This window comes from Saimiri boliviensis, chromosome 19 (genome assembly GCF_048565385.1).
Source record: "Saimiri boliviensis isolate mSaiBol1 chromosome 19, mSaiBol1.pri, whole genome shotgun sequence".
NCBI lineage: Eukaryota > Metazoa > Chordata > Mammalia > Primates > Cebidae > Saimiri > Saimiri boliviensis.
This window is the reverse complement of record NC_133467.1, coordinates 11,446,445-11,470,253: the sequence shown is the minus strand read 5'-3', so window position 1 is coordinate 11,470,253 and position 23,809 is coordinate 11,446,445. Positions and strand designations below refer to the sequence as shown.

The 23,809-nt window shown below is 44.3% G+C and overlaps 1 protein-coding gene across 3 annotated transcripts in view; it reads left to right on the top strand.

The window, feature by feature from the left end:
- Positions 1-18,752, top strand: part of LAMC2 (laminin subunit gamma 2) — a 63,596-nt gene extending 44,844 nt beyond the window's left edge. For all 3 annotated transcript variants that reach the window (XM_010336052.3, XM_074390169.1, XM_074390168.1), the window contains 15 exons: positions 249-467; positions 1,050-1,232; positions 1,885-2,130; positions 4,515-4,657; positions 5,721-5,877; positions 6,173-6,378; positions 7,972-8,051; positions 9,162-9,317; positions 10,035-10,179; positions 11,242-11,394; positions 12,365-12,479; positions 13,602-13,801; positions 14,279-14,437; positions 14,530-14,629; positions 17,346-18,752. In XM_010336052.3, the coding sequence (XP_010334354.1) occupies positions 249-467; positions 1,050-1,232; positions 1,885-2,130; positions 4,515-4,657; positions 5,721-5,877; positions 6,173-6,378; positions 7,972-8,051; positions 9,162-9,317; positions 10,035-10,179; positions 11,242-11,394; positions 12,365-12,479; positions 13,602-13,801; positions 14,279-14,437; positions 14,530-14,629; positions 17,346-17,599 (2,516 nt within the window). In that variant the 3' untranslated portion in view covers positions 17,600-18,752. The remainder of the gene's footprint in view (positions 1-248; positions 468-1,049; positions 1,233-1,884; positions 2,131-4,514; positions 4,658-5,720; positions 5,878-6,172; positions 6,379-7,971; positions 8,052-9,161; positions 9,318-10,034; positions 10,180-11,241; positions 11,395-12,364; positions 12,480-13,601; positions 13,802-14,278; positions 14,438-14,529; positions 14,630-17,345) is intronic.
- The last annotated feature ends 5,057 nt before the right edge of the window (positions 18,753-23,809 follow it).

Below are 23,809 nucleotides of genomic sequence, written 5' to 3'. Positions count from 1 at the left end.
CCTAGGTGACTTGCCCAATTTTCACGGCTAATGAGGGTGGAGTCAGAATTTAAGCCCTGGGTTTTCTGACTCCAGAGCCTGTGTGCTCAGTCACAATGGGAGACTGCTAGACCTCTCTACATGGCATGATGTATGAACACCACCTGTCTTTGTTAGGGAGTTAAGAAAAATAAAATCCCAAGAGGGATCTGACTTGAGATCTTTAGACTGTACCACTTGCAACTTCTAATCTGTTCTCTTGATTGCAGGTACTGGGTACATTGACAATGTGACCCTGATTTCAGCCCGCCCTGTTTCTGGAGCCCCGGCACCCTGGGTTGAACAGTGTATATGTCCTGTTGGGTACAAGGGGCAGTTCTGCCAGGATTGTGCTTCTGGCTACAAGAGAGATTCAGCGAGATTGGGGCCTTTTGGCACCTGTATTCCATGTAACTGCCAAGGGGGAGGGGCCTGTGATCCAGACACAGGTGAGTGAAATGACACCTGGACCAGGTGGCTGGGTGTCCTGTGGAAGAGAGAGAGCTTTGTAAGAAAGACCATGGCTGATCTCACATCAGAGGTGGGAAAGGATTAAGGAGAGCAGAGCTAGAGTCAGGGAAGATGGACATGGTGCCTTATTACACTCAATCCTATTCATTGTGGAAATGCCACAAGGTTATGAGAAAGGTGCCAGGTTACAGGAAATGATCGTCATGGTTCAGTGCTGGGTAGGGGAGTTGGTGTCAGGTTGCAAGAATTGTGTGGGAGATCAAAGACAAGTCCGGGTCTAAATGAATGTGCGGACAAATGGTGTCAGGCCACAGAACATGGGGAGCAGTGCTAAGTTATGGAGAGTAAAACAGGTGGGTGTCTCCTTAGCATAGGGGAGTGAGGTGAGATTCAGAGTCTTGGCAGTGTTTAGATTTGGTTCTGAATGCCAGTGCACAGGCACTTTGGGGAAAGCTTCGAAAAGGACAGCTTTGACATTCTACACTCTGACCCACGTTGAAGGAAATGTATTGTCTGACCCTGCTCACTTTTCTGCCCCTCCACCCTTCTCCTACCCCCAGGAGATTGTTATTCAGGGGATGAGAATCCCGACATTGAGTGTGCTGACTGCCCAATTGGTTTCTACAATGATCCGCATGACCCCCGCAGCTGCAAGCCATGTCCCTGTCATAATGGATTCAGCTGCTCGGTGATGCCGGAGACAGAGGAGGTGGTGTGCAATAACTGCCCTCCTGGGGTCACAGGTAAGGCCATGGGTCTGCTCTGCCACATGCCTCCTCCTATCCTCATGCCATGAATTCGTGGAAATAGCTTCCGAGGAATTTCTAGGAAATTATATTGACTTAGGGTTCACCTAAATGTGCTCACTCTAAAGATAATATCTTAAAGATAAGATATTGCAGTGCCCAAGAAGTGGACTGGATTAAGCAAGAGCAGAGTGCAATTATGGGAGAAAACATCTAAAGCTGTTTTGAGACGTTTGTCACTAGAAGATGACATTTTCAGACCAAGCACATGGTTTGTTTCTTAATGATCTAAGATAAAGAGGGAAAACTTAGCGACCTTCTGCTGGGTGGTCTGAAAGAAGGATGGATTCTTGAGTCTTGGGGATATTGCTCAAAACCTTACTACTTCTGTGGAGCTGCCTGCTTTTTCCCAGCCAGCTAGGTAAGCCTCCGAGTGGCGCTGCTGTGTTCTGCAACCTGCGGTGGGCATGGAGTGAGAGGGCCAGTGCGGCCTTGCGGGCCTGCTCCTTAGGGCTTTGTTCTGGGGTCCCCCGGGAAGCACATTTCTCTGGCCCTTCTAGACGATGACTTGCAACTTTAGGCCTCTGCATCTGGTCTTGTTCCCGATGGATGGATGTCAGCCTGGGCTTGGTCATTTGTTCCTTCCCAGGTGCCCGCTGTGAGCTCTGTGCCGATGGCTACTTTGGAGACCCCTTTGGTGAACATGGCCCAGTAAGGCCTTGTCAGCCCTGTCAGTGCAACAACAACGTGGACCCCAGTGCCTCTGGGAACTGTGACCAGCTGACAGGCAGGTGTTTGAAGTGCATCCACAACACAGCCGGCATCTACTGTGACCAGTGCAAACCAGGCTACTTTGGGGACCCATTGGCTCCCAACCCAGCAGACAAGTGTCGAGGTAGGACTGTACCCCAGGCAGGCTGTGTCTGTGTGTGCCTGTGCACAAATGTGCTTTCTTGCCATCTGAGCAGGGGCAATGGCAGTTCATATTGTGGTGTTACTTTGGTTCTCTGACCAAACTGGCCTATGAGCACCCTGGGCCTTTCTTCACTTGTCAAAGGCCTTCAGACAGGTTCCCCTGTGGCCAGGCTCTGGAAGACAGAGCTAGGTTAAAGCTGGGTGGGAGAAGTGAAAAAGGTCAGGTTTACATTCCTGCGTGGGAGAGGAGATAACAAGGGGCCAACATCCTAAGCCCAGTCCCAAGGCAGGGAGGCAGGAAGTGGCTGCCAAACCTGTTGTAGGAGAGTAATAAATGACTGGGGACTCAGCCTGAGCAAACCCAGGCAGGGAAGGCGGTGGGCAGTAAAGCAGTTTGAGACTCTCTCAGGAAGTCATCGTAATTGAAAGGTAACAGTCAAAAGTTCTCCTAACAAGGCAGCTTCAAAGCAGCGGCTATGGTGGAGCATTCCTCAGGGCTGCTGCAGATCAAAGCAGGAATGTGCAGACTGGTTCTCCTGCCCAGCTTTTCCTTCGGTCTTTGCACATGTTATATTCTAGAGGCAAATTAAGTTCTAGAGGAGCTGGCCTGCCCCACAGACTCACCCCTCAGTCCTAGGCTGACCTTGGTGCCCAGAACTCAGGAGTTTGTTTACTCTGACTTTGTTTATAAAGTCCAGAGTGGAGCTAGGCATGGTGACTCACGCCTGTAGTCCGAGCACTTTGGGAAGCATGAGGCAGGTGGATCACATGAGGTTGCAAGTTCAAGACTGGCCTGGCCAACATGGTAAAAACCCATCTCTACTGAAAATACAAATATTAGCTGGGCACAGTGGTGGGTGCCTGTAATCCGAGATACTCAGGAGTCTGAGGCACGAGAATCTCTTGAATCCAGGAGGCAGCAGTTGCAGTGAGCCAAGATAGTGTTACTGCATTCCAGCCTGAGCAACAGCACGAGACTCTGTCTCAAAAGAAAACAAAACAAAAGTCCAGAGCCTCTCTGGACACCCAGGTTGGAAGACTCTTGGTTCCTCATAAAGACCCAGAGATTTGCATGAAGCTCACAGCCTTCCACTCACACCAGAGTCTCCACCTTGAAGTGCTTGAGAACTGCAAACTGAGGCTTCTACTTAAAGGTACAAATCCCCTGGGGAATTCTGGGCCAGACCAGCCCAGACCTGAACCTCCGGGTTAGCTGTGATGGTCTAGAAAGCACCTCACGAGAGGAAAAGCCCATATGACATCAGTACTGAGTTCAAATCCAGTCTTGTGACATCCCTATTATATTATGCTAATTATGCCAATTAATCCCCCTGAGCCTCAGTTTCTCATATATGTGGTGAACATTTAACTCAAAGTGGTGGATACAAGAAAGCTCACTCTAAACACTATAATTCAAGTTATTATTCTAACTATATTCTGTCTTTAAATCTAGCTGTAATTCTAGGTTACTAACAAAGATTTCACTGGCTTTACACCATACATTTCTTCACTCAGCTGTCCTTTATCAAGTACATACAATGTATCCAGTGTGGACCTAGATACTGAGGCTATAATAATGAATAAGTCATCCCAGCTCTTGAAGAATCTGTATGATAATAAGGGAGATACACAAATATGTATGCAAATAATGATAACACACTTAGTTATGTAATCAGTGTTTTGTGAGCACTGAAGATAGAACCCAGAGAATCACTGTCACCCAGAGAATCACGGAAATCATCAGAGAAGTGTCTCACCCACTGTCCTATTCTTAACTTCTGTAACAAAACCTGGTGTAATCAATTTGATTGAATGAGTAAAGGTATTGCTTTCTTACTGTGTTTCCTACACCAAAGGCTGTAGAACAGAGGAAAGAACACTGGCTCTTCCTGAGCTCTCGTTGTAGCTTGCCATTTATTTGCTATGTAACCTTGGGCAAATTACTGAACTTCTCTGTGATCACATTCCTCATCTGCAAAATAGAGGGAGATGTCCACATCTGGCACATAATGGGCCCAGAAGAAATGTTATTCGCCTTGAAAGCAAAGCCAGAGTGCCTGTGCAATATCTAACAGGCTTTCAGTCTAACAGGGGGAGGAAAATTAGTGCTGCCAGAAAGGCTGCAATCTCCAGACATCCACACACACCAAGCAAACCTTCCACATGATTCCTAAGACCCATCTGTATTAAGAAGGTGCATGGAGGCACAGTCAAGAGACAGCTCTCACACAAGTTGCATTGACAAGGGCAAAGAAGGATTCTCTGCTGCTGGAGACTTGATCTCCTTCCTTGTATCTTTGTTCCACCTCCAGTCTCTAGACTAGTTTGATGTGAATACTCCATCTGTCTTTCTTTTGTCTTTAGCTTGTAACTGCAACCCCATAGGCTCCGAGCCTGTAGAGTGTCGAGGTGACGGCACCTGTGTTTGCAAGCCAGGATTTGGTGGCCCCAACTGTGAGCATGGAGCATTCAGCTGTCCAACTTGCTATAATCAAGTGAAGATTCAGGTATGCGTTCTTCCCCTTGCCATCCCAACCCCACAGAATCAAATTCTTAAGTGTCACAGATCTTAGACCCTCCTAGTCTCCTAAGGATGGGAGTGGTGATTACTATTTCTTTCTTTAAAAATTGCTGTATTAAAAAAATTCTGTAAATGATAATACTTCAGGTTTATGTTCTTATATGTACCATTTTCAAAATCTCTTTTGCAGATACTATTTCATTTGGTACTCATGACAACTTAGTTGAGTTAAAAGGAAAAGTACTCTGATCTTGGTTTCACTGGTCAAATAGTCTCAAAATACTTGAAATTTTTCAAAGTGATATAGCTAGGTAGAACTGGGAATCCCACCCATGTCCCCTAACTGAATTCAGTGCTCTCCCCACTGTAATATGTCACTTTCCAGCTTGATTATTTTTCAACAGATGTCTTTGTAAAGCAAATGAAGAAAAACATAAACACAAAAGATATCAAGAGTCCAGAAAGTGTCAAGGCTTTCCTAACAGGAATGGCCTCTGGAAATTTCTCATTTGAATTCCAGAGAAGAATGAACTTGATGTTGTTGTTAATTATTAACTATTTTTTTTCCTGGGTGAGGGTTGGGGAAGACAAAGGCCCAAACAGAACTCCAAACGTAGAACAAACTCCGCTTGTCTTTGAACTGATCTATGTAACAAGGCTTTTATTCATTTCCTTTGTTTCGGGCACTGCTCTCTTGTCTCTAGCTTGCAACTGCTTTCACTTTACAAATATTAACTACACAGTAAAGCCTGAACTTTACAGATGTTAACTCAGGTAGTCCAAGTAATAACTTTACGAGATACTATTCTTATTTTCATTATCCTAATTTATAGATTTAAAAAGTGACTTGCCCAAGGTCATACAACTAGGGAGTAGGAGGCCAGGATTCAAACTCAAAGACTCTAGGCCCCAGGGTCTAAAATTTTAACCACCGTGACATGCTATGCATTTCTGGACTTTTACTATTATCCCCTGGGTACCTGGTATTGGACTATTCCTTGGGTACATGGTCTCCATGCTGTGTTCGGATCTTTCCTTTGTGGTTTCAGATGGATCAGTTCATGCAGCAGCTTCAAAGAATGGAGGCCCTGATTTCACAGGCTCAGGGTGGTGGTGGAGCAGTGCCTGATACAGAGCTGGAAGGCAGGATGCAGCAGACTGAGCAGGCCCTCCGGGACATTCTGACAGAAGCCCAGATTTCAGAAGGTGATGAAGGCCAACTTCCTTTCAGACAGGAGAAAATTACTAGTCCTAGCAGGAATGGCTTCGCAAGGTCATAGAATCTTCTGTGGATACCAGTTGAGCAGATAGCTCCAGCCAGCCCTTGCAGAAGTGGAAGGACTGTCTGTGACATTCCTCCTGGGACCTGAATGATGGGGATAAAAGAACAGTTGCATGCATTTCTCTGTTGGGTTTTTGTCATTTTGCCATACCAGCCAGCCCTCCTTTATGTTTGCTGACCTAGAAAGTGCTCATGCTCCCTTTCCTTCTTTGCGTTCAGGTGCCGGCAGATCCCTTGGTCTCCAGTTGGCCAAGGTGAGGAGCCAAGAGAACAGCTACCAGAGTCGCCTGAATGACCTCAAGATGACTGTGGAAAGGATTCGAGCCCTGGGAAGTCAGTATCAGAACCGGGTTCAGGATACTCACAGGCTCATCACTCAGATGCAGCTGAGCTTGGCAGAAAATGAAGCTTCCCTAAGAAACACTGTAGGTTTTGCTGGGCTAGGGTATTGAGAATTACTGCTGTGTTGGGAGATGTACTTGTATATCTCACTGACTCACTTTCTCTCTCACTGGCTCACCCTCTTCTTCTAGTCTACCTGACAGGTGGTTGGACTTCTCTTCCTTGCAACAGTCACATCTGTTTATGTATTTGGCCTCCTGCAATTTTCCAATTTGCTGCACTGTGTTCTCCCTGGTTCATTTATGTCTAACTACATCCTCATCTTGACCCTGCCTCACCTTGCTTCTGCCTATCTCCTGGCTTGTTAGCTCCCAGAGGGCAGGATTCACTTTAGTTCATATTTGCATTCTTGGCCTACAGCACATTGTATAGCTGTGGTAAATATCTGCTGCATGGATGAATGGATAAAGAAATTCATAAATTAGTGAATGAATGAATGAAAAGGGAAGGAAGGCAAGAAGGAAGAAAGGAGGGAGGGAGGAATGGAGGGAATGAGGAAGGAAGGAAAAAAGGAAGGAAGGAAGGGCAGGAGGAAAGAAGGAAGGAAGGGAGGGAGGGAGGGAAGGACAGAGGGAGGAAGGGAAGGACGGAGGGAAGAAAGGAACCCAATCAAGACATGGTTTTGAAAATGGAAAAAAAAATGCTGCCGGTATGATTTTCTTAATGTAATTTGTAGTGTGGTAGGAGGGAGAGATTTGATGGAGCACTCTTCTATTTCTGCATAAAGAAGGCTGTGGCCGGGCGCGGTGGCTCATGTCTGTAATTGCAGCACTTTGGGAGGCCGAGGCGGGTGGATCATGAGGTCAGGAGACCGAGACCATCCTGGTCAACATGGTGAAACCCCGTCTCTACTTAAAATACAAAAATCAGCTGGGCATGGTGGCGCACGCCTGTAGTCCCAGCTACTCGGGAGGCTGAGGCAGGAGAATTGCTTGAACCCAGGAGGCGGAGGTTGCGATGAGCCAAGATTGCGCCATTGCACTCCAGCCTGGGTAACAAGAGCAAAACTGCGTCTCAGAAAAAAAAAAAGAAGGCTGTGGTAACAATAGCGTAAATGGATGAGTGGAAGATGAATAGAGGAAACGGAATGATAATCAGATACTCTAATGAGGAAGTCACATTAAAAATGTGTATTGATTGTTTCTCTTATTACAAAAATGTTTATTGTAGAAAATAAATAAAAATTCTCTGATCCCATTACTATCAAATAACCACAGCTCACTGCAACCTCCGCTTCCTGAGTTCAAGGGATTCTCCTGCCTCAGCCTCCCGAGTAGCTGGGATGACAGGCACCCACCACCACCCCAGGCTACTTTTTGTATTTTTAGTAGAGATAGGGTTTCACCATGTTGGCCAGGCTGTTCTCGAACTCCTGACCTCCAGTGATCCGCCCACCTCGGCCTCCCAAAGTGGGATTGCAGGCTTGAGCCATCGCGCCCAGCCCCTAAACATACTTTTTAAAAGTAGAATGATAATGGTGAATAAAGGCATGGTGTAAGAGCCGGGGTGTGGAACCCTATGTGGCTAATGACAAGTGGTTCTACAGGACAGATACTGCACCTGCGTAAGTTCCATGGCCAAGTGCAAAGCCTTAACCGATTCTTCTTTCTCCACAGAACATTCCTGCCTCAGACCACTACGTGGGGCCAAATGGCTTTAAAAGTCTGGCTCAGGAGGCCACAAGATTAGCAGAAAGGTGAGCGGCATTAGAGGGCACCTCTGCTTTAAGCCCTCTCTGCAAGGCCAGACTATAGGGTATTCGAGACCCAAGCATCATATTTATTCTCTCCAGTCCCCTTTGCAGCCACTGCCTACCCTGAAATCAGTTTTTAACGACTTGGGTTTTACTGTATGTAAGTGGCCACTGGGCAGGGTCATTTGGCAGGAGTTGGGGGTGAGGGTGTTTCTTTCCCACATTTCCTTACGACTCACAGTACGGCTGTGGTGTACGTCAAGATGTGATTCCTCAGGCCACGTGAAATGAATCAGCCCTTGGAAGAGAAAGCTCTGCAGCTTGCAGGGACTCCCACACCAAGCCTGGGAACAAGTAGCAACGAGTTGTTTGTTAGCCTGTGGGGGCCAAGACTGCAGGGGGAACTTCCTCCTGAAAACCGGCTCTGCAGGGCCCCAATGATAACACGCAGCTCCCTTCATCCTTGGCTCTGACTAGAAATCCTATGGCGTTTAAGAGGTTTGCTGGTAGCAGAGTGCTCAGCAGGGTGGCAGGCTCTGTTAATCCCAAGTGGAATTCAGTCTGCGGAAGAGGGCTGATTTGTGTATTTGTAACATGAGCTGCCTCTTGAGCTTGTTGTTTTGTTTCTTTGGGGTTTTTTAAAAAAGCACTTTTTAGAACCAGGAGGAACCAAAAGTATCCAGGAAACTTTTATAGACATGCTTTGTCCCCTAGTGGTGGCCCCAGTTTAGAGTTGAAGGAAAAGTGAGCAGGGATTGGATCCTCAGTGAAATAAGACCTAGAGGTTTCTTCCTGCAGCGAACAGCTGACAGATGCAGTGTTTTATCACCCGAGACTGCTCCCACCCATCTCCACCCCTCACCCCGCTCCGCGCCTCCAATGATTATGCCATAAACGGAAAAGATCACCACAAGGTCTATGACATGAGGCGAATTCTCCAAAACATCTTCTGCTTCTTGATGGCACCTCTAATTCCATATCATTTGGGTCAGTTCTGTAGGGTTTTTCTAAATCAAACCAGCTCCCGTGCTGTTTGCCCTTCGTTTAACGGAACAACTGAAAGGAAGCCCTTTGCTGTGAAAACTCTTATTCTTTTGTTTTTAATCCTTTCAGCCACGTTGAGTCTGCCAGTAACATGGAGCAACTGACAAGGGAAACTGAGGACTATTCCAAAGAAGCCCTCTCATTGGTGCGCAAGGCACTGGCTGAAGGAGGTGGAAGTGGAGGCAGCAGCCTGGACCATGCTGTGGTGCAAGGGCTTGCGGGAAAGTATGTTCCTTCGGGTCCTCGCGTGGATCATTATACCTTGGATACTTGCAGGGTATAATGCTAGTACTTGAGGGGCACCATGTTAGCCATAAAAATATGTTGTTAATGATAGTAAGGGGCATGAGAGTTTTACTTTGGGGAAAAGCACTTATCTTTAAGACTGGGAGAAGAAAAGATTCATTGGTCTGAATAAAATTTATGTTTTGATTGAGATTACAGTACTTGGAGGTATAGTCACCCTCTGGTGTTTGAAGGGTGTGAGTAAACCCATCTGATGGCATGAGGAGATATAAAAATACGAAAAAATAATATGATACATTTCTGCTATCAAGAAACGTAGAACTTGGGATTGAATTTTTCTTACCTAACCTGTATAAATGAAAAGGCTTATGTTTAGTGGAGAGGGACACATATCCGATAAGTAGTTTTGTTTGGTTCTTCTGGTTATTTCAACTACATACTTAAAAGACAACAGAGTGAAATTTGCTTTTATTTAAAAAAAAAGTGTGTGGGGAGGGTGGGGCAGGTATGGTGGCTCACACTTGTAGTCCCGGCTACTTCGGAGGTTGATGAGGTGGCAGTGAGCTGTGATTGTGCCACTGCCCCCAGCCTGGACAACAGAATGAGACCCTGTCAAAAAAAAAAACAAAAAACAAAAAGAATTCTCAAAGTCCTCTTTTTATTGCCAATCCCTCCTCACCCCACCCCCAACACTAGATTGGAGAAAACCAAGTCCTTGGCCCAGCAGTTGACAAGGGAGGCCACTCAAGCAGAAATTGAAGCAGACAGGTCTTACCAGCACAGTCTCCGCCTCCTGGATTCGGTGTCTCAGCTTCAGGGACTCAATGATCAATCCATTCAGGTGAGGGTATCTGGCCTGTGTGCTTGATTACAGAAGGAGTGCTATAAATACTTTCTTCTCTGGCGGTGCCATAATACTGTTCAACCATTCTGCTTTTTCTCCATGTTGACTGTTCCTGTTTTAGAGTGGGAAGAGTATTTGGCCTTCTCATTATTCATATCTCATATACATTCTTCTTAAACCCCAATCCTAGACTCTGGAAAGGCTTTGTCCCATATTAAACCTATTACTAGCTAAAAGTTTTATATATGGCCAGGTGCAGTGGCTCATGCCTGTAATCCCAGCACTTTGGGAGGCCAAGGCGGGTGGATCACCTGAGGTCAGGAGTTCAAGACCAGCCTGGCCAAATGGCGAAACCCTGTCTCTACTAAAAATGCAAAAAATTAGCCAGATATGATGGCAGGTGCCTGTAATCACAGCTACTCCGGAACCTGAGGCAGGAGAATTACTTGAACCCTGGAGGCGGAGGTTGCAGTGAGCCGAGATAGCACCATTGCACTCAAGCCTGGGTGACGAGCAAAACTCTGCCTCAAAAAAAAAAAAAAAGTTTTATATATCTTCCTTAGTTCTGGGGACTGTTGAAACCTGTGGGAAATTATTATAAAGTTTTTTATTTACACTGAAGTCCAGCCTATAGACTATCTCTATGTACAGCCACTCTGAGATGACTTGTTCTCAAAAGTTTTACATTGTTTCTGCCATCATTTCCCTTAACAATTCCAAAATTAGTAGATTAAGAAGATTTTTTTTACTGCCTACAGAAAAAAATTCACAATTCCCATGGATATATGTTCCCATGAATATATAAACTAACATGTAAACATTAAAAAATTACAAAAGAACAGAGACAAAGCCTGTTTGACATTTGGATAACCTACTGCCTTACTTTCATTGGGCATACTGGCTCATTTCTGTTAGGTTTTGGGTCTGGATGGCTAGTGACTATTTTCTTGGCTTCTTAAGGTCGTTGCTGTTTTCAAACAATGGTGCCAGGTCCTAACAAGGCTGGCATGGTAACTCCTAAACAGAAAGTCAGACTTCTTGGTTTCTTTGGGCTCACAGGCAGAAGAAGTAAAGAGGATCAAACAAAAAGCTGATTCGCTCTCAAGCCTGGTGACCAGGCATATGGATGTGTTCAAGCGTGCACAAAAGAATCTGGGAAACGAGGAAGAAAAAATACAGCAGCTCTTACAGAACGGAAAGAATGGGAGAGAGGTACTCTTTTGTTAATTCATTCACTTAATAAAAATATATTGAATGCCTACCATATGAATACATATGGCAAGAAGAATAATCAAAAGCTCTCTGGCCAGGCATGGTGACTCACCCCTCTAATTCCAGCATTTTCGGAGGCTGAGCCAGGAGGATCACTTGAACCCAGGAGTTTGAGGCCAGCATAGGCAACATAGTGAGGCCTCCATCTCTACAAAGAAGAAAAGATAAAAAAAAATAGCTGGGCATAGTGACACACGCCTATAGTCCTAGCTACTTGAGAGGCTGAGGCGGGAGGATCACCTGAGCTTAGAAGCTCGAGGTTGCAGTGAGCCATGATTGTGCCACTGTATTCCAGCCTGGGTGACAGAGCAAGACCCTGTTTCTGGAAAAATTAACAATGAAGTCACTGCTTGTGGCAGTGCCATAATATTGTTCAACCGTTCAGCTTTTTCTCCATGTTGACCGTTCCTGTTTTAGAGTGGGAAGAGTATTTAGCCTTCTCATTATCCATTTCCTTGTTCTTAAACTCCAATCCTAGTCTCTGAAAGGACCGTCTCCCATATTAAACCTATTACTGGATAAATGTGCAATGCAGAGATGCAGAGATCTTGGTATGATGAGCTCAGCTCCACCCACCGAGTCAGCCCGCAAACCTAGGAATAGGACCCAGGCCTCTTGAGTCTAATTTTCGTCTAGTTCAATCTACTGTTTGGCTTCAGGAAATATCTAGAGTTAAAAATTTTGATTTATAAAACTATTTCTGTTCCTGATGGTAGACTAGAGTTTGACCGTTCTCTATATGGAATGTGTTAAAGTTTGCTTTGTCCCAGATTCTAGAGGGGTTTGCTACAGCACCCCTAGACTCTGCAGTGAATCACAGCGATCTGCTGTCATGAAGAGAAATGTGTCAGAGTGATTTTGCCAGCAGGAATGTATTTCCTCTAATCTTGTTCTGTCTGCCTTTTTACAGAAATCAGATCAGCTGCTTTCCCGTGCCAATCTTGCTAAAAACAGAGCACAAGAAGCACTAAGTATGGGCAATGCCACTTTTTATGAAGTTGAAAGCATCCTTAAAAACCTCAGAGGTTAGTACTTCATGGTTCAGGTCACTCAAGTATTTTAAAGGTATAGCCATGACTGTTTTCCTTTGAATTCTCATGTATCATCTCTCTAAGTGGCAGATAAATTGGGATATTAATAGCTAGTAAATATCTTTCTAAAGAAAATGTTAATACATTACTATTTAATATAGTAGTAATAATAGAGCTAGATGACGGAAGCCTTGAGTTCTGATCTCTGCTGGGCCACCTGACCAGGCCAGACGAGCTGTGTGACCATAGGCAAGTCACGTGACCTTTCAAGAACCTAGTATGTTCCTCTTTAAAGAGATGAGGTTAAACTCTGTGATCTCCAAGTCCCTCACAGATGCAATGTACCACTACTGTGCAAACATTTTTCCTTTTCCTTTGTAATCTGGTTTGTTCCAGTATGGAACTGATACGTTTCTTTGTGGTGGTAACAGAGCAGCCTTTGTCACTGCCTCTAGACCCCAGGAGATTTGGGTTTGTGTCTTGCAGAGACCTAAAATTTCAGGCTTCTTCACTAAAACACAAAAAAGAAACATTTCTAAAATCTTGGAATTGTCTTCATGGAAAGTACCTCCCTACCCATTCAAACCTAACCCCAATTCTTATCATTGGAGCTTCGGGCTGAAAGCTCTGGCTTGATGCTTTGGGCTTCAGAGATTCTACTTGAATCTGATCCATTCTGCAGTTTTGATACACTTGCAGTGCAGCAGAACTCAGGACAGGCTGATTGTTGGTTTCTCTAAGCAAAGGAATAATTATATCCCTTCCAATGCATCTTTTAAGATGCTTTCTCGGCTGGGCACTGTGACTCACGCCTGTAATCCCAGCACTTTGGGAGGCTGAGGTGGGTAGATCACTTGAGGTCAGGAGTTTGAGACCAACCTGGCCAATATGGTGAAACCCCATCCCTAATAATAATAATAATAATAATAATAATAATAATAATAATAGATGCTTTCTCTTAGATCAGAAAGTGAATTCCAGCTGCAACTTCCCACAACCTCATCCCCAGTCAGTAATAACACTCTTTCAGGAATTTTTCTCTACAGTGTCAGACTTTCACTTATTTGTAAGTTTGCTTTCATCCTCATGGCAGTTTTTTTTATTTCTTCATTTCAGAGTTTGACCTGCAGGTGGAAGATAGAAAAGCAGAAGCTGAAGAAGCCATGAAGAGACTCTCCTACATCAGCCGGAAGGTGGCAGATGCCAGTGACAAGACCCAGCAAGCAGAAGGAGCCCTGGGGAGTGCTGCTGCTGATGCGCAGAGGGCAAAGAATGAGGCAGGGGAGGCCCTGGAGATTTCCAGTGACATAGAAAAGGTAAAGAGAAATCGACATGTGTGTTGGTGCCAGTAGCACCAAACACGAGGGTGGTATGGAAGGAAGGAGAGCATTGAGCTTATTTTGACCCCTAAGGCTCAGAGCCCTGTTGTGGCCCATGGCAGCCCCAGATTAAAAGATCATGGCAGTAAAGAATGACAGAGAATGATGTTTCTTGCCCTCTGGATTTTCCCAAATGGTTCCTAACTCTGTTCAACCTTTGGTGAGCATTGAACTGAGAAGGAAGCAGTGTCTCGGTACTGACCTTCCTAGTCCCTAAAAACATACACCCAAATTAGCTTGTTTGAGGCAGAACTTGGCAAAGGGTGTGTCCCCGAGTCAGATTCTCTCATTATTCATCTAACTTACTCCATCAGGGACCAGCTGCAGCTGTATTTTTTCTACGGTTGTCTTTAGGATGTTTTTGTGCCTCACCCCTATCTCTCCTTCCGTCCCTGGCTCCTTTTCTTCTCTCAGGAGATTGGGAGTCTGAACTTGGAAGCCAATGTGACAGCAGATGGAGCCTTGGCCATGGAAAAGGGACTGGCCTCTCTAAAGAGTGAGATGAGGGAAGTGGAAGGAGAGCTGGAAAGGAAGGAGCTGGAGTTTGACGAGAATATGGACACAGTACAGATGGTGAGTTCCTGTTGCTTTCCGTGGGAGATCCCTTTCAACTTGCCATATGGAAAATACCTTTTCAAGGCTGGTTTGTGCTTATTTGTCCTCAGGTGATTACAGAAGCCCAGAGAGTTGATGCCAGAGCCAAGAAGGCCGGGGTTACAATCCAAGACACGCTCAACATATTGGACGGCCTCCTGCATCTGATAGGTATGTGAAGTACCCACAACCTTCCAGCTCAATGCTCCAGGGCTTTGCTCCAGAACTCTCACTATACCTATTCTCAGTGAAGGGGACTGTCAGCTTTCCGTAAAAATATCAGTACATGTGCTTTGTTTCCAGGCCTGTTCCCTTACATTTATAAGACCCCATTTTACCATCGTGAAGATGGGTCACTGAATACCTATTGCACTTGGGGGTAAAGGTCTGTGGGCCAAAGAACCACGTGTATACAACCAACTTCATAGAACACAAGACAGCTTGGGAATCCTGCTAAGGAAGTCTGGCCTGGATCCTGAGAAGCCAGTGGACAGTTTCGAGCAGAAGGAATAACATCACTACTGTATATTTCAGAAAGATCATCAGGGCAGCCAAGTGGAGGAGAGTTTGATGGGGGGTTAGACAGAAGGCAGGTTGAGACCACTTAGGATATTGTTGAAATAATTGAGGAGAGAAATGACAGGAGGCTGCTCTAAGGCAGTAGAGTGGTGGCTGGAAAGACGTGAAGGAAGAGTCTCCCAGCCTGTGAAGTCAAGGATCACTTGCTGGCTGGTTGTGGTGGCTCACACCTGTAATCCCAGCACTTTGGGAGGCTGAAGCGGGTGGATCACCGAGGTCAGGAGTTCAAAACCAGCCTGGTCAACATGGTGAAACCCTCGTCTCTACTAAAAATACAAAAATTAGCCAGGCGTGGTGGTGGCACCTGTAATCCCAGCTACTCTGGAGGCTGAGGCAGGAGAATCACTTGAACCCGGTGGGCGGAGGTTGCAGTGAGCCGAGATCACACAACTGTACTCCAGCCTGGACACCAGAGCGAGACTCTGCCTCAAAAAAAGAAAAAAAAGAAAAAAAAAAAAAGACTCACTTGCCGATTCTACTATTTTTTCCTCCCCAGACCAATGTTATACCTTGATGTAACCAGTAAGATAAAGGAACTGCGTGGGTAAATAACCCAGAAGAAATGTGACGATTGTAGGCCCATGAGATAATTTTAGGAAGATCTGATGGCAGAAAATCAGATTTCCCTACAGGATTACTCTAAAAAGAAAACTGATTTTGGTTAAATTTCTGGATTTAGATAGAACTGACATCAGACCCTCATTTGGACTATTTTATCAAGCTTGGACTGCAGCAGATGTGGAACTAGGGATTTGGTCACCAGATTCTAATGCCATTCAGGAAAAGGCTTGGCTCTGCTATTCCAGTTCAGTCGAACAGCTTTAAAACTGGATTTTTCTGTGGGTGTCATCAATACTCTGAGAGGACAATATCATCTGTGCTGTTATAGTCTTGGGTCTGCTTTGTAATCCAGTGAGCCCAAAAGAGTAAAATGCCCTTAAAGGATTGAGGGGAAAAAAAAAAAAAAAAAAGGAAATAAAGAACAAAAAACAAAAACCTCCCCAACTGAAAGTTTAGCAGCATTTTTTAGTGTTCTGAAAAAAGTCAATGACGCTAATGAGCCCTTCAAAGAGAATATGAGAGTAGGGAGAGCAGGGTAGATGGGTGCTATTAAACATTTACTAGGTGTCAGGTTCCATGCCAGATGTTTTCATGGTGTAATATCATTTGTCTTGTAAAAGTCCTCTGCTGTGGGTTTTATCATTCTTATTATTTTATTTCATGAAGGACTGAACTGAGGCTCAGATGCTAGTAACGTCCCGCAGGTTACATAGTAAGTTGTAGAGGCAGGATCCAGACTGAGATCTTTTTGCCACCAGTGCGCATGCTGTTTTCTAGTAACTCATGCCACCTTCCCACAGACAAGATTATTTTGTTCCAAGCTTACTTAACTTCCTCTGCATGTCCTAAAATCCTAAATTCTTAAATTCTCCCTGACCCCAAGTGAAAGACAGATCCATTTGGATCCACAGTTTTGTTACAGTGTTGTTTCTACTCTGCGTGCTTTCTTGAGTCTTGGAGCAATAAGAGATTAATTGTTGTCGTTTCTTAATTAATAAACTCATGCAGTCAAATACTATCACTTCAGCTCAGATATGTGAGGCAACTTGACCTTGAGTTTGAGTTGACCAACGGCCACTCAATCCTGTTTGAACTAAATGGGTCTGGCCTTCATACTGACATTAATTTTAGATCATCTATGGGTAAATCACACCTGAACAAATGAGATTACATTTTATATTGGAAATAAAATAATATATAGCTAGATTACCACTGTTTCAGGCTGGAATGACGTCTGACATTAATTTTTAGCAGCTGGAATGCATTCCCCAAATGGCAAAGCATACCTTGGCCTCTACCACCCTGAAACTCAGCCAGTTTCTAAAGGTCTTCTAATAGAAAACAGTGAGATATTTCTTAAGGGTGGTCCTGAAAGCATAATTTGGAGTTGATTCTAATCCTAGCAGTGACCTATGTTAGGCAACACCTTGGATAGTGCTCAGTCCCCGATGACCTTCAGTCTTCTTATTTTTTTTCAGAGCATAAACTATTGACCCTAACACAAAAGGAAAACTCTAGACATCATGTTACTGAATTCGAGATCTCAGAGTCTTGAACAGGGTTGTTCATAGCCCAGTAACTAGGCTAGCTCTTTCAGAACTCTTTCTTGATTTCCAATTCAAAATGAGCTTTTAAAATTCATGGCATACTATTTGCTTTAGGCAAGTGGAAACAGGGATGAGTTATGAGAATGGGACACATGTTCACAGCTTTCTTATGTTAACTCCTGTCTCATTCCCTGAAATAGACCAGCCTGCCAGTGTAGATGAAGAGGGGCTGTTCCTATTGGAGCAGAAGCTTTCCCGAGCCAAGACCCAGATCAACAGCCAACTGAGGCCCATGATGTCAGAGCTGGAAGAGAGGGCACGCCGGCAGAGGGGCCACCTCCATTTGCTGGAGACAAACATAGATGGGATTCTGGCTGATGTGAAGAACTTGGAGAACATTAAGGACAACCTGCCCCCAGGCTGCTACAATACCCAGGCTCTTGAGCAACAGTGAAGCTGCCATAGAGATTTCTCAACTGAGGCTCTTGCGATACAGACCTCAGGACTCAGGAGCCATGTCATGTGGGTGGATGGGGACATTTGAACATGTTTAATGGATATGCTCAGGTCAACTGACCTGACCCCATCCCCGAACCTGTGGCCAGGTGGTTGTCTTATTGCACCAATATGATACTCCTTACTTCCTGTTGCTGGGCAGTGAGGCAGATAACACTGCGTGTGAGACCGACCAAGGATCTGGACCCCAAAGAATAGACTGGATGGAAGGACAAACTGCACTGGCAGATGTTTGCCTCAGAATGGTTATAAATGAAGTCCTGGAATTTGGACAAGTACTGTTGGATTATAGTCAATTTATTCTTGAAGTAAAGTGACTAAAGGGAAAAACTTTGACTTTACGCAGGCATAAAATTCTTCCTAATGTCAGAACAGCGTGCAACCCAGTCACGCTGTGGCCAGTCAAATACTATTGCCTCATATTGTCCACTGCAAGCTTCTTGCTGATCAGAGTTCCTCCTACTTACCACCCAGCATGTGAACATGTTCTCCACTTTCAAGCTGGAAGAAGTGAGCAGTGTTGGAGTGAGGACCTGTAAGGCAGGCCCATTTCGAGCAGTGGTGCCTGCTCGTGCCTGCCACCTTCAGGTTCTGGACCTGGGCATGATATCCTTTCTCTTAATGATGCCATGGCAACTTAGAGATTGCATTTTTATTAAAGCATTTCAAAAGCAAAGCAAATATCGGGAAGGCATTTACTTTTTCGGTTTCAAAGTGATAGAAAAGTGTGGCTTGTGCATTGAAAGGTAAAATTCTCTAGATTTATTAGTCCTAATTCAATCCTACTTTTCAAACACCAAAAATGATACGCATCCATGTATTTTACTGTGTTTTCTCAATCTCCCCTCTCTTCCCTTTACCCATAACAGAGAATGTTCCTACTCACACTTCAGCTGGGTTACATCCATCCCTCCATTCATCCTTCCATCCATCCTTCCATCCTCCATCCATCCTTCCAACATATATTTATTGAGTAACTACTGTGTGCCAGGGGCAGGTGGTACAGTGTTGACATAGTCTCTGCCCTCATAGAGTTGATTGTCTAGTGAGGAAGACAAGCATTTAAAAAAAAATAAATTTAAACTTACAAACCTTGTTTGTCACAGTAGTGTTTATTGCAATAACGGCTGGTTTGCAACCTCTTTGCTCAACAGAACATATGTTGCAAGACCCTCCCATGGGGGCACTTGAGTTTTGGCAAAGCTGAGAGAGCTCTGGGTGGTGCACATTTCTTTGCATTCCAGCTGTCACTCTGGAACTACAGCTGATTGCAACAGACTGTTGAGTCATGATAACAACAATGGGAATTGCTGGGGAAACCAGAGGTACTTCCACCTCGGCTGGGGAGACCATGGTGCGGCCTTGCTTCTGTGTTTCCTTGGATCTTCCTGAATATACTTTTAAATAAAGAACAATTGTCAGATGGCTGGGGTCCGTTTCTGATTTACTAACTCTAAGCCTATGATGGAAGTATCAAAGCAATAGAAAGGAAAATACCACAGAAATGGCAATAGGTCCTAGAGTTAGCATCTTCATTTCCTACTTCTGAGCATCTTGCTTTGCCCTTTCCAACCATAGAGATTGATGATGCTGTCAATGGGATTTTATGAGGTTTAACTGATGCTGTCTCCTAAGCATAAAGATTTATTTCTAGAACAACTCTGGCTGGGGGGGGGGTGGTGGTGGTGGGGGGGGGGCATAATTAACATTCTTATCTTTTTCATCAATTATAAAATGAAGGTAAAATTAATAGTTTGTGGTGCATATGTCATGCTTTTTAAGAAGTTAAAATGTACTAAATTAAGATCTTGAATTGGCCCTCTATCCAAGTGGCTGAGGAAAGAATTCTACTTGTGTCCACATTGACCCCCAAATTCTGATGGGTCTGATCACTTTGCTTTACCTTCCATGAAGATGAATTTGTAATCCTGTCTTGACATACCCAATTACACATTCTACAGATCTTTTGCTGTAATTAATGACCAGTTTCCAGAAAATGTATATGTGCTATTAATTAGGATTTGCTGCTATATGACAAAGGCATAAAAATATGAAATAAACACAATAGACTTTTTTCTTCATCCCATAATAGATTGGGTGGGCAACAGGATGGCAGGTGGCCCTCCACAGTCATTTCAGAGGGCCTGCCATTTCTAACATGTGACTTCTAAAGTTGCCTGGGGGATGGAGGGTTGTGGCCATTCCAGCTGGTTGTCACTAGCTGACAGAAAGGGAAAAGAACATGGAGAAAGGAGACACATAGGAAGGCCAGGCTTTGAAGGGCCTCATATGCCATTGTCCAAAACCCAGCACAATGATCACATCTACCATGCAAAGGGGTCTAGAAGATGTAGTCCCATGTTAGGAAGCCACTTCTCAGTGACAATTCTACATTATGAAAGGAGAAAATGCATTGTCAGTGATTGACTGTCTTTTCCAAGTGTAAGATTAGACAGTACATGATCTAGGAAACTTGATGAGGGATCCCATTAGTTAATAACCATGGTATGTGCAATCATAAAAGGATTCCTCAATGGGATAGATTGTTTAAAAAGTCTTCCCTGACAAATGGGAGATGACACCTGAGTACAGATGGAAATAGAAGAATGCCTTATGAGACTCTCCTTGGTGTAGAAATAATTCTCTCTTTTCTGAGGACCTGAAAAGTTTTCCCTAAGAAGAGAGAAGGGGATGTGGCTTCCCTAGGACCTAGCCTCATGTTGTCAGTCCTTAAGCTGACCCTGCCAAGATAAGGAAGCTTTCCTTCTGATTTCTTTTCAATATTAGTAGTTCATAGCAAAGCTTTCTTGTACTTCTCTTCTGAGAGCTTATGGTTAATCATGCCGTTGGTAGGCTATTACATACATCTTCATCTGCTTTAACTCTTACGGACTTCTGTTTGGAAAGAGGGGTGGAAATGAAACTACCCATAGACTATAACTTCTTAGCAGACGTATTTCTGGTCTTCTCTGATGATGTGGTTCCTTGTCAGTGCTCTCCAGCACTTCTCTCAGCTTCTTAGCAGGCTGAAGAAGGATAAGAAGACACTCAGTAATAATATTCAATGTTTTGAACAAGTCTCAAGGGCCAGGAATATGTTTATCATGTCTTTTAATGTTTTGCATGGTGATGGAAATGTTATGGATTCTTGCTGTGGTTCAGTTTTCCCACCTGGAGAATATAGATTAGAATTTTTCTGTCCTTTCTTTATACTATTGGCTACATGGAACTCTCTAGGAAATCCAAAGATCTAAAGCTTACATATAAGTCATAAGGGAAGAAATGTGTATGTGTACATAGGTTAATTCATATTGAGCATATATTTTAAAGTTAGCAAATTAAACCAATGTTTATATTTTGTTTTAAATGAGCTCTCAGCTGGGCATGGTAGCCCAATGCCTGCAATCCCAGCACTTTGGGAGGCTGAGGCAGGCAGATCACCTGAGGTCAAGAGTTTGAGACCAGCCTGGCCAACATGACGAAACCCCGTCTCTACTAAAAATACAAAAATTAGCTGGGTGTGGTGGCAGGCACCTGTAATTCCAGCTACTCTGCAGGCTGAGGCAGAAGAATCTCTCTAACCCAGGAGGCGGAGGCTGCAGAGAGCTGAGATTGCACCACTGCACTGCACCCTGGGCAACAAGAGTGAAACTGTGTCTCAAAAAAACAAAACCGAACCAAAACAAAAAAAACAACCAACCAACCAGCAAACAAAAAACAAATAAATGAGCTCTCATCATTATGTACTCTCAGGACAAGGGAAGAAAAACAGAAAATGAATCTGACAAACAGCTAATCCTTCAACAAGCTGGCCTAACAGGGAATTACTGTCTCTGGAAACCGTTTGTTCTAAGCACATTTTTACAACTGTTGTCTCCTGTCAAGTAAGATTATGAAGAAAAAGTGATTAATGCTGCAAATCACAGAGAAGGTTCTAGACCAAGACACAAGAGTCTAGTAGCATTGTCTTATTTATTAACATAATTGAAACATTTTGCATAAAACTCTTGCCCATGACTATTCTAGCAACAAAATTTTACTCAAAATATTTCACTGTGAAATGGTATTGCAACTTGAATATCATTTTTTATTAATGAATTGATTTCCATAAAGCAAATCTTACTCTTAAAATGGCAGATTATGTGTTCAAAAAGTGATTCAAAAAAAGCTTCCCCCTCCCCATGCCAACCCTCGAGACCATGGGGATCCAGCTGAATCCTCAGCCCCAGGACTAGACTCAGATGGAGGGAAAGAGCCATTAACTCATTCCTAACCAGAACAGGCTAATAGGACACTCCAATCTCACGCTACAAAGAGACCACATGAAGAGGCGAGCGCACAGGGCAGCCATAAGAAGGTGAAGACTGAATGAATCTGGCAGAGTATATTCTCGCCATTACTACAGTGCTATTCCTAAGGTGTCCTAACTGTATGAGCTACAAAATCGGTCCCTGTTTCCATTCTTCCCATCTCACCTGCTGGCTCTCCTGCAGTAGGTAGCCTTGGGAGAGATCCTGAGCTTTTCATATTCTATTATTTTTGCATTACTGTTTGGATGAGTAAAATGTAATAACATGCTTCTCTCTCTTAGTCCCCTAAAAGTGTGTGTGTGTGTGTGTGTGTGTGTGTGTGTGTGTGTGTGTGTATGAGAGAGAGAGTTTGGGGAGAGTAGGTTGGGCTGCTAAAGTACAAGTTGTTTCTCCCTGTAATTCTCCTTTGCTGTACTTCAGTTATTGAGTCTCACTTTCTACTTAATTTGAACAGCAAGTTCTTTAATTCTTTCTGAGAAGCTAGAGCTTGAAACTAGAGAACACTGTTGAAAGGCTGGCCAAGCTGAGACAGGAAGAACGGCATCTCTAGAAGCTCTAGCTTTGGGTTTCAGGCACTTCAGTAAGAGACTTTTCCCCACTGTTCCTATGTACATTCAAGGAAAATGAAAGCAAGAGGCTCTAGAGGCTACCAGGGTTGGGGGTGTGTGACTGAGGTACCCACTAGCAGCACAGCCCTCCCAGAGGACCATTCCTTAAGGACAGTCATTGACAAAAAGGGTTTTCCTCCTGCCTGTTCTTACATTAGCCACTTTCAGAAAAATGGGAGGGACACTTTTTGCTGGTGGGCAGGAAACAAAGCTCCAGACCCCTCGGGACACGATTGTTCCAGTTCATGCCTTTCACACAACCTCTGAGCCATGCCAGTCTTGGATTGGGCTTTACAGGAAGGAGCAGGATCCCAGAGGCGAAGTCAGGGCCCAGAGGTTATCCTATTGGCACGTGGGGCACCACTTCAGACTCTGAATCATCTTTCTGGTATTGGTTGTGGCTGGGTCACGGTCACAGCATCCTGTTCTGGATTCTGTTGTACTCTGACCTTTTCCCAGCAAATAAAGAGTAGGGTGGAGTGGGGAATGGACGATTCTACCCCAAAAAAGATTCACTTTCTTTTTATATTAAATAGGACACCTGTTTTTAGTACAGGCCTGTACTTCATTCCTAGAAATCTACTTCATTCCTGGAAATCTACTTCTATGGCACCTGTTCTTTGTCTTGATTCATCTCACCTTCCCTCTCCACTCGCACATGCCTTCCGACCGCACGCTAAGAGGGCAGAGTGTAGGCCAAATGCCGACTGACAAGAGCTTAGTAACAGAGTGGACCAAAGAAATAAAATAAATCAAGCCTTCCTCAGGTCTGCTCATGTGGATCCTCATAAATTCCACCCTTAACTCCAGGTCGTTAAACAAGCCATGTTTCCCCAGGAAATTCAGGCTCCTGTTTTCCTTTGTTTCATTTCCTGGCTTATGACTGTTCTGCCTGGACAAAGGCTCTTCCATCTTTCTTTCTCCAGCAGTAGTATCATCCTGAGCACTCTCTGGGTCTTCCTTCACCTTCCACAAAGCAATTCTTTCTTGGATTCACAGAATCAGTTTCTGGGATTTCCTTCAAGCTGTTGAGATCTCTTTATTTCTAAAGGAAACCTAGCAGTGGCCTTCCTTACCGTCACACCCTCCCCTGGGACTGACATTACTAGCCTGTGTGTGAGGAGCACCTGGAACAGACATAATTTAAGAGAAAGATGCCAGGATAAGGTTTGGGAAGTGTAGAAATCACATTGGCACCTGGTCAGCAACATGAGGAAATGGAGAGTATGT